General features: G+C 39.7%; 1 protein-coding gene across 2 annotated transcripts in view; it reads right to left on the reverse strand.

Annotated features, from left to right (window-relative positions):
- LOC101849532 (coiled-coil domain-containing protein 136-like) overlaps positions 1–4805 on the reverse strand; it is a 9910-nt gene extending 5105 nt beyond the window's left edge. Inside the window, exons 1-2 of one of the 2 annotated variants that reach the window (XM_013080938.2) lie at positions 4449–4801; positions 466–615 (exon numbers count right to left, since the gene is read on the reverse strand). In XM_013080938.2, coding sequence (XP_012936392.1) covers positions 466–615; positions 4449–4490 — 192 coding nt within the window. In that variant the 5' untranslated portion in view covers positions 4491–4801. Of the gene's footprint in view, positions 1–465; positions 616–4448 lie in introns of both variants that reach the window. The other variant, XM_013080939.2, reaches the window with a different exon arrangement.
- Positions 4806–10478: the final 5673 nt, after the last annotated feature.

Here is a 10478-nt window from a genome sequence, read left to right on the forward strand (position 1 = left end):
ACACACACACGCATTTCGCCATCAAACGTTGGAGACCTGTGTTCTCATGCTGAGGGAATTTATCCAGTGTCACTCTAGGACATTGTATCCCTCTTCTTAGCCTGGGTGGCCCTGACAGGCAGATTTTAAACCCACCTCCTAAACGATCTAAATCATGTCAATGGCGCTGTCTAACATCTACGTTTTAAAAGAAACCTTTCTTTCTCTAATCCACCTACTTCTCTCAAAGTCCATGTTGCTGTTTGTATATTTCATTTCTTCTTCTAGTTATCAGGTCTATTGTAGATGGATTAACAGAATGCTACACTCCGAAAATTCATTAATCCGAAAAGGAGTGCGTAGAGATTAACAGTACCTTTTGTTTACCTCTATAAATCTCGTTATTTTGATCTGCTGTTTCCAACCCTGATTTTTATGCAATATGCAAGGACTTTCTATTGCAAAGAGAAATTGAACTAGGCCTACCTCTCTAAGTCCCTTCAGCTCCCCTGCCAGCTTCACCATCTCTGCAAGGCTTGCGCTATAACGCTCCTCGAGTTCAGTCAGTCTTTTGAGAACTTGCGTCTTTTCATCAGCGCGAAACTCCTCCTCTTGAATGTGGCGAGCCCCTGAGTCCTGTTAATGAAAGAAAAGTCCAAGTTGTCAGTTTGCTTTAGAAATCTTTTTCACAAACATGTACGACCAGTGGTGGAAATCCATTCTGCTGCAAACAGAAATAAGGACAGTCGACCGGAAAGCCAATAGCCTGCGAAAGGAGCCCCTCCCCCTTCCTGCCATATACAGTCATGCTGTAACAACAACTTTTGATGAACAAACCTTCAGTATAGTTAACCTCCAAGAGGTGACCGCCTTTATCACGCGACAACAATCACGTTCGGTCAATCCTGCACTATGATGACTTTTATAATGAGGTCAAAAATTTGTGGTGCAACGTATAGCTAGATATTTCCTAAACTATAGCACATAAAAACGCTCTAGCTTTTGCACATTGATGTGAGTGAATTTGTCTTAACAGATCAATACTTTTATAAACACCTGCAAGCTGTATTCTAGAAAATTTCTTAATAAATATTATCAATTTAAAAAATCAAAGCGGGTGGTTTATACAGATTTTTAAAAGGTTTACAACTGGGGCAATGTCGCTTTTAAAGGCAAGTCCATCAGGGGTTGTTTTTTTCCTAATCGTGACATTATTTTTTTTATTGAACACATGATTATGATGTGAGAACCTGTAGTGCAAAAATGTGTGTTTATTAGATATACGTATGTGAGAAGCGGGAGGTTCTCACCACGTAGGTTAGAAGAAGCACTACAAGTATACAAACTCACCACGTAGGTTAGAAGAAGCACTACACGTATACAAAGGGATGAACACACAACGTTATTTAGTAATAGCTGTTCCCGTGGGCAGAATCTATCTGAGTTTTCTTGGTTTCAGACATTCCACTGTTTTGGGTTTAATTTTTATAAGTAAAATTTGTGTTGGAACGGGTTTAATTTTTATAAGTAAAATTTGTGTTGGAACCTCGAAGACCCCCCTCCTCAGGTATGCAGTAAGACTATCCATAAAGGTCTTACACACTAAAAAAAGAAAGATATTAAATTAAATGTGAAATGTAGTAGATAGATAAATAATACACTACATACGAAGGTACACTAGTCAATAATTTTTTGGCAAACTTTGTGTACATTTAACGATTGGTGACACTATTACAAGCTTGATAATGTATGTTGCAAATAATATGTAAGTGGAAGCTCAGTCAAAGAAGCCTAAAGACTAGATATAGTATCTATGAACGAAACGTATCTGAAAGAGAACAAGGAGAGAGAGGAGTTGTGAACCAATCAATTTGTATTTAAAATTATGTTTATTGCAGTTAATGTGCAATGAGCGTTCCGAAACCGTGTGTGAATCCATTATACATAAAAGAAACACCTGTCTCTTCAAACTGGACACAATTCTACAAGTGCAATAACAAATAGTTACAGAATTTTACGCAGTGTTTAGATCCTGTTTAGCATGTCAAGCCTTTCTTGTCGATATAATCGTGAATGTGCTGAACAGAAATGAACGAATTATATAACCAAGTAATGAGTGTTTGAAGTCACTATTCGTTAAAGGCATTTTTTTTTTTACTCAAGCTAGTCGGGTTGTGTCAGAAAACAAAGTGTGAGTTTGCCATTCTGAATAAACGCGAGGTTACAGACTCAAACCATATTAATGTGCACAATTGAGCAGAAACCAATCGAACACACTATACACATTACAGATGCAATGTCAATTGCGCGGGTAATAAATTGCGTTCTTCAACATTTTAAAAGCGTTTTTTTTTTGTGCTTAGACCATGTGAATTTAAAGGAGGGAAATGGTAGATGGAAAGTCTGTGATTTGACTGGATAAATCTGCTGAGTGGGCAGGACAAAAATATCAATAGATATTGTGTGTGAATCTATACTGCATGAAACGGTTTTCATGGATATTGGCGTTCCCTTTGTGTTTTGAAACCACGTGGTTGTCCACGAGCGGAGCACAAAGGACTGACCAGTATAGTACAGCCGTGTTCAGCATGGTTGTCTTTTGAAAAGTTATGCTGGCCCTAAGGCCACGGGCACACTTGACAAACTTCCATTGTCACACGGCTACGAGGTATGACGTCACTAGTGGGTGACGAGAAAGGAACGAGTAAAAATTGCACCTTTGGCAAATTCATTTGAAACAGAGACGTGTTTTGGATGCTGGGTTTTAAATCAGGGGTATAAGAAAAGCTTTTTAAAAATGAAGCAGACCAAAGTTCGCATTAATTGAACATGTTGCGTTTCATTTAACCGGACCTAGTGTACTATAATTACTCCCAACTACTTAACCCTTTTTAAGCCATACCGGCCTAAACCAGCCTTCCCGCCATGTTGCCCTACTGGCTTTTACCGGCCTGGTAGACTGACTTTATGCAGGCGTAGGAATACAAACATTTCCCCCTAAATTTAGATGCCGACGTCCTTAGTTTTTCGATGTGAAATATCATTTAAATACGTCGCTTACATCAAAAGTAAAAGTAATTTTTTTGCTCCACCCATAAACCCCTGAAAAACACTGAAAAAAAATCGGTCCTCTGAAGCCATCAGCAGGCCGTTTGGTTTAGCTGTGCGAACATGTTGACCTATTTTTGGTGCTAAGAGGGGTGAAAGGAGGATGGTAATATAGTAGTGGTATAACAGGAATCCATACCATACATGTATAGGCCCCCTTACCCCACCCCTCACCCACATATTATTATGCAGATGATAAAGATGATACTTGTGGAGTGATGGTGATGAAACCAAAAACCAACTGAATTCACAAAATATGCTAAAAATGAAATCTCCGTTGCTCTAATAACAAATGGCGTTCATTAAAACAACGTTCCATAGTGCATGGAGCAGGTGACATTAAAGGAGGGAAATAGTAGAAGGAAAGCCTGTGTTTTGATTGGATAAATCTGCTGAGTGGGCAGGACGAACATAACAACAAGCGACCAGGCCATACAGGTATTGGCGTTCCCGTTGTGTTTTGACACCACGTGGTTGTCCACGAGCGGAGCACAAAGGACTGACCAGTATAGTACAGTGGTTTTCAGCATGGTTGTCTTTTGATAAGCTGTGCTGGCTCTCTCAGTGGTTTAGGGAAAGCTTTAAAAAAGTAATAAAACTAAAGGTCGTTTTAATTGAACATGTTGCGTTTAATTTAAGCGACCTAGAAACCAAAACAGAATTATTTCAATTACGAAACACTTTCTGAGCCATACCGGCCTAAACCGGCCTTCCCGCTGTTGAATCATACCGGCTTTCCCGCTGTAGAGCCATACCGGCTTTTACCGGCCTGGCCTGACAGACTGCAACATTTCACTCTAAGTTTAGATAACGACGACCTACGTTTTTCGATATGAAATATCATTGAAATACGTCGCTTAGATCAAAATCAAATTCTTTGCTACACCCCCTGAACCACTGAAAAACACTGAACTAATTCGATTCTAGGAAGCCATCAGCAGGCCGCCATTTTTATTTAGCTGAGCTGACCTGTTGATCTAATTATGGTGCTAAGAGCGTTAAAATGAAGATGATAGTTAATATATATACATAAGTGTGTGTGTGTATATTATATAAAATGTCAAGGTTACTAAAACTGCTAGAAGCACCAACAACAATAATTAATGGAGGAACGGTGCAAAAGAATCAGAGAGAGAGAGAGAGAGAGAGAGGGGGGGGGAGAGAGAGAGAGAGAGAGAGAGAGAGAGAGAGAGAGAGAGAGAGAGAGAAATAGATAGATAGATAGATAGATAGATAGATAGATAGATAGATAGATAGATAGATAGATAGATAGATAGATAGATAGATAGATAGATAGATAGATAGATAGATACAACTGGTATCTAAAAACACTAGCACACTAGACAATAAATAATACTCACGCTAGTCTGGGCAGTTCCAGGAACAGAGCACGAGTCCGCCATTCTTCTATATGAACAAGGAGGAATCTGGCACGTACAGATACACGTTTGATGAATGCTGGGTAGAAACCAATCGAACACACGATAGACACTGAATGTGATATCTCCGTTGTAATGGTAACGAATGAAGTCTCTCAACTTTTTGGGACCATGTGACTTTGGAGAAGCGGGAAATGGCGGGAAGAAAATCTAATGTTTTGATTGGATAAAGCTATATATGGGGCGGGGCAAAATATCAACAGAATGACCAATAAGCTACACGGCGTCCCCTTTGTGTTAAGACACCACGTGATAGTCCACGGGCGGAGCACAAAGGACTGACCAGTGGAACAGCCGTGATATGCATGATTGACTTTTGGACATGCCACACATGTGAGCCATTGCCCAGGACTCCCTCCGCCCTCTTTTTTCCCCCTTTTTTTTGTGCATAAATTTTGGTTTGTTCGTTTGTTTGTATTTTATCTCCGGACCGTGTCCAGCGTTTTCTTCTTGCAAAAATTAAGACTTGAATAGAAATGTACAGTCGTTTTGTCACCGTTTAAGAACTAATTTAGTTGTTTTTTTTAAATTAACAATAAACATTCTTTCCCCTTTTTCTTTTAAATGCACTACGCCCCGATACAAGAAATGGAGAAGTACTTTTTGACTGGTGTGTATTGAACATCTAGCTCTCACTGGGGGAAATGAAGGCAAAAGGGGCAGGGACAATAATTTACTTGGAGAGCCTAAACAGATGGGTAACGAGAAAAAGAGAAAGATAATGAAACCTTTTTTAGAGCATCCGAGCTAAGGATGAATGGAGAACCATGATCGCAGATCTGGCACTTGATGATAATGTGCATAGAATAACTGGAATAAACTGAGAGAGGAAGAGAAGCAGAGGGAAAAACATAGATAGAGCTTTAAAAAGGTTGTCCACATTTTGTGTCATATAAAGGGGGAAATCCACTTCACGAAACATCCACACTTACCCACCCTTTTCACAACGATTACATTTTAGTGTGATTGGGTAGGATATTATGAAAATAATATTGAAAAAGAATCGGCCGCATGCTTTAGAAAAAAAGACAAGATCAATAACTGCCCTAGTCAATTTATCCAAATACAAGGTAAACAGACTTTAAGTAGGACTTTCTAAAAGTTGATAACAGTCAGTAAGGACAAAATTAAAGTGGATTTTTTGGTGCAAGATGGCGTACTAACATAAGATTCTCATTCAATATATCCGTGGCGACATTTTCGAACAACATTCTCAACGCCCTTTACCGTGTGATTAAGTTCATTTTTTCAAACACGGAATCTACGACACATTAGCACCAATACCGTTATATTTGGTTTAGAGTCAGAAAAAGTTTGTTGTGACTGGATAAATCTGCGGAGTGGGCAGGACGAACATATCAACGAGGGACCGGACTACACGGGTATTGGCGTTCCCTTTGTGTTTTGACACCACGTGGTTGTCCACGAGCGGAGCACAATGGACTGGCCAGTAGCCACACTAGGAACATTTCCCTCATCACATGACCGCGAAGTATGGTGACACTTTGCAGTGAAGAGAAACTGTCTAATTTGCATATTCTCAGCTTGCAAGTAGTCTCCATCAAAGTGTCCCGTGGCATCCACTTCGACATACTTCATCCCTTTTGCTAATGAAAATATTACTATAGTTGAACAGCCCCCCCCCCCTCCTTTAGAGAGAAAGGTGTAGCTTTATGTTCAACAGCATAAAAGATTTCTGGTGCATCAACAACTTATCTCCTTAGAGGCATGCTTTATTTGGATAGAATCAACTAGCCCCACACCTGATACTGAAAAGAAGAGTGGAGTGGATTTCAATAGTCACAAAATTTGCTGTTGATTTCAAGGGGAGAAGACAGGATGTAAATCTCACCTATGACAATTTGTTTACTGACGTCAGGCTTGCAGAAAGATTAGTACTTAGTGAGTACGAAAGACAATCTGGCCATCGTCGGGGCAGAGTGGAGAAACAAAACGATTACTGCTCACGAAATTTCTTAAAATTATAGAGCCTGCCTTAGTCACACCCTGAGTCTGAGTATGTCCTTAGAGAAAAGTAGCTTCTTGTTTCTAGCTTAACATTATTACTGTTCATTTATATTATCATGCATGTGACGGTGAGCCTGTTTGTAAGTGCAAGTGTACTATTATATTATTATGGTTATGTGAAAAGATGTGTGTGGAAGAGAGGATGTGTGAGGGAACAGTGTATAGGGTGTGCATTTGTGCGTGCGTATGCGTGCGTGTATGTTTGTGTGCGTGTGTGCATGCGTGTGTGTGTGTGTGCGCGTGTGTGTGTGTGTGTGTGTGTGTGTGTGTGTGTGTATGTGTGTGTGTGTGTGTGTGTGTGCGCGCGCGCGTGGCGTGGCGAAACGCCAAACTAATGTGCCAGGATCTGGACACAGTATTCTCTTATCTTATCTTATCTTATCTCAGTAAAGCAAGCGAGAAAAGAACGTTCTCATGTTGGTTATTCGAAAATTCACGAAGGAATGAAAAATCAAACATAGAATGCCTGTCGTTTTCAATATTAAAAAAATGTTTTATTGTAAGAACTAGAACTGAAAATCACTCCATGTGAAAATTACACACTATTCCAAATAAAGTGTAGGCTTTTGTGAGACATGTTACCCTGTAATTGAAATAATTCTAAAATAATTCAACTTTCAGTTCCTTTTAACTTTTTTACGTTCAAATGGTCAAAACCCATCAATTACACGTACGAAACAAAATTAATTTCAACGCCTCACGAATTATCTATTTGCTTATCTAAAGCATAGATTTTGTTGTCATACTCATATGAACGGATAACTAAGTCTTCACATAGTATTTTCAAAATCCCCCGCCGTCTGCTTTCTCTACAAAAAGTGTACGGGTGTAAAACACCCAGACACTGCAATATGTATAAAAAGATTTTGATTGCCAAGTGCTTGCATGGTTTTGATAATCCAAACATTTTGCATTAATACTGTGTTCATAAGGGTAAAGTTGAGGATTACACGCAGTTTGAACGGATTTGCAAACATAGAACTTGATATCCTACGTTAAAGGTGGTCACTGGGTGAATTACCCTAGTCACTGAGGAATGGGTTAATGCCAAACCGAAGAAATGTTGAAACATTTTATTAAAATACGCTGAACTCTGCCAAGCACTCACTGTGCAAATTCCACAGTCCAGCGCATACTTCATTACGTAAATCTATGTCAAAACTTGGTCATCATTGTATATTGATCAGTAGCAGCAGAGACACTAAAATATATATTAAATACTCTCTGGTGGCAGGGGGAAAAAAGGACTGCAAGTACTGTGACGCGTTCGTAAATTGTATCTCTACTGACTACTGATGTGACACGCACGAATTGCTTGTGCATCCGCCCCCCCCCCCCCCCCCCACGCACACACACAGTCATACGTCAGACGTATACTGGTTGCCTGTCCGACCCCGATACTTGCTAAGACACGTGTGCATGCCAACAACGTGTGTGTAGGTAAGAAAAAAAGGCCGCTGATTGGTACATGTAGCAAAGATAAAAACAATAGGCTAAGTGAAATATGGTCTACGATGCAGACAGATGCAAAAGATGGTTTTCAGAAATAAATAAAATTTGTTGCGGGAGGAAAATGATCGAAGCCACGTCAGCAGGGGCTGTTCACCCTGCAAGCGATTTCGTTGAATCCGAGATTGCTCATTTATGTTTTCTTTGAAACCGAGTTATAGTCCAGTCCATTTATAACAGCCTGTTATTATAGGAATTTGTTAGTAACGGTGATAAATCAAATCTCCGTTTGTTTATTTTTCTCTATAATTTTAGTAAGTAATATGAACCTGACTATAACAGGGTTCAATTCGGAGTCGGTGGCCTAGTAGTGGTTAGGCACTTGATGATAATGTGCATAGAATAACTGGAATAAACTGAGAGAGGAAGAAAAGCAGAGGGAGAGATAGAGCTTTAAAAAAGTTGTCCACATTTTGTGTCACATAAAGGGAGAAATCCACTTCACGAAACATCTACTCTTACCCACCCTTTTCACAACCCTTACATTTTAATGTGATTGGGTAGGATATTATGAAAATAATAAAGAATCAGCCGCATGCTTAAGAAAAAAGACAAGACCAATTACTCCCATAGTCAATTTATCCAAATACAAGGTAAGCAGTCTTTAAATATGACTTTCTAAAAGTTGATAACAGTCAGTAAGGACAAAATTAAATTGGATTTTTTGGTGCAAGATGGCGTACTAACATAAGATTCTCATTCAATATATCCGTGGCGACATTTTCGAACAACATTCTCAACGCCCTTTACCGTGTGATTTAGTTCATTCTTTCAAACACGGAATCTACGACAAATTATCAACAGTACCGTTGTATTTGGTTTAGAGTCAGAACAGTTTGTTGTGACTGGATAAATCTGCTGAGTGGGCAGGACGAACATATCAACGAGGGACCGGACTACACAGGTATTGGCGTTCCCTTTGTGTTTTGGCACCACGTGGTTTCCACGCGCGGAGCACAAAGGACTGACCAGTAGGCACACTAGGAACACTTCCCTCATCACATGGCTGTGAAGTATGATGACACTTTGCAGTGAAGAGAAACTGCCTAATTTGCATATTCCTAGCGTACAAACAGTTAAAAATGTTCCTAGTGTGCGCAACGGACATGGGGGAGGGGGGGGGGGGAGACTAATGTACTTTTCCAATGTTTGCTTTGTTCAAGACAAGAAAGGCGTGCACATTTGTAGGCAGTTATGACACCGCTATAGTATTATGGGAACAGGCGGTTTTACTAGTTTTAGGAATAAATTAAGGTTTAATGCTTTCAGCCGCCTTTGTCAGTTGTTTTTTGTTTGTTTGTTTTTTATTTCAACATACAGCTTTAGAGTACACATTTACAGGTGTCTCAATAAACAAAACACAGTCGAGATGTCCAGGTGTATGTTATTTGGTTTGTACTCTTTAAATTTCAAAATGCAGTGATTAGAAGATGCATGTGCTTTCTTGAAATAAAATCCGAGTGGAGGTTAAGATAACGGGTGCATCACATGCTAAGTGTTCTAAAACGATAATTGTGAAAGAGTTCGTGTGTACAAAGTACTTGCGGTTGTGTTTCTACTTGTGTGTATGCTTTTGTGCTTGAGTGTGTGTGTGTGTGTGTGTGTGTGTGTGTGTGTGTGTGTGTGTGTGTGTGTGTGTGTGTGTGTGTGTATGTGTGCTTGATAGTCTGAAATAGAGAGAGGGAGAGACAGACACAAAAATTACACCATTAAAAAAACGAACGTATGAGAGCAATGTTTGAGAAGCAATACCTTGTGCTGTGAAGAGCGTTTATATTAGACAAAACTTCAAGAACATTATTTCTGGCTTTACAAAGTAATGTACATGTATTAAGTCCTAAAAGTAAAAGCTGAAGGGAGTCAGATGTAGGCAAAGAACGCTTTCTGTTTCAGTGCGGAAACATTGCTAGGGGGCAATAGACCATATTTTGTTGCCTTCTTAATAATCATTACCTGTTGGCGACAATTTGTCTTTTGTTGAACAGAGATTGAAGTGTTCACTTCTTGTTTTCATTGTTAAAAAAACTGTTTAATTTTCATATTGAAGATTACAACAAAGTTTTGGTATGTTTTGGTAAGTGTTTTACGGTGCTCGTAACTGCATAAGGTCATATGAGCGCGCGGGACACATTTAACTTTTTCAGTTGGTAGGAAATTTTGAATTTTGCCCGGGTGGCGGCCGAAGTCTACTCTTATCGATTTTAAACCAGAAAGGGATCTTTGACATGCGCAACTTGCATACAGGCCCTCCGAGATTTTTCGCCCTTGTCCGAGAAAGCTAGGTGTACATCTTTCCTGCCAGAAGATCGGGGGTGTGGCTGAAAGACAGCAGTAAGAAGGAGCTAGGGAGTAGCAGTAGAAAGGCTGCCGAAAGAGTCATGAGCCCAGAGAAGGGAGCAAAGGAGATGAGGTGTT

The sequence above is a fragment of the Aplysia californica genome, unplaced genomic scaffold (assembly GCF_000002075.1).
Source record: "Aplysia californica isolate F4 #8 unplaced genomic scaffold, AplCal3.0 scaffold00107, whole genome shotgun sequence".
Taxonomy (NCBI): Eukaryota; Metazoa; Mollusca; class Gastropoda; order Aplysiida; family Aplysiidae; genus Aplysia; species Aplysia californica.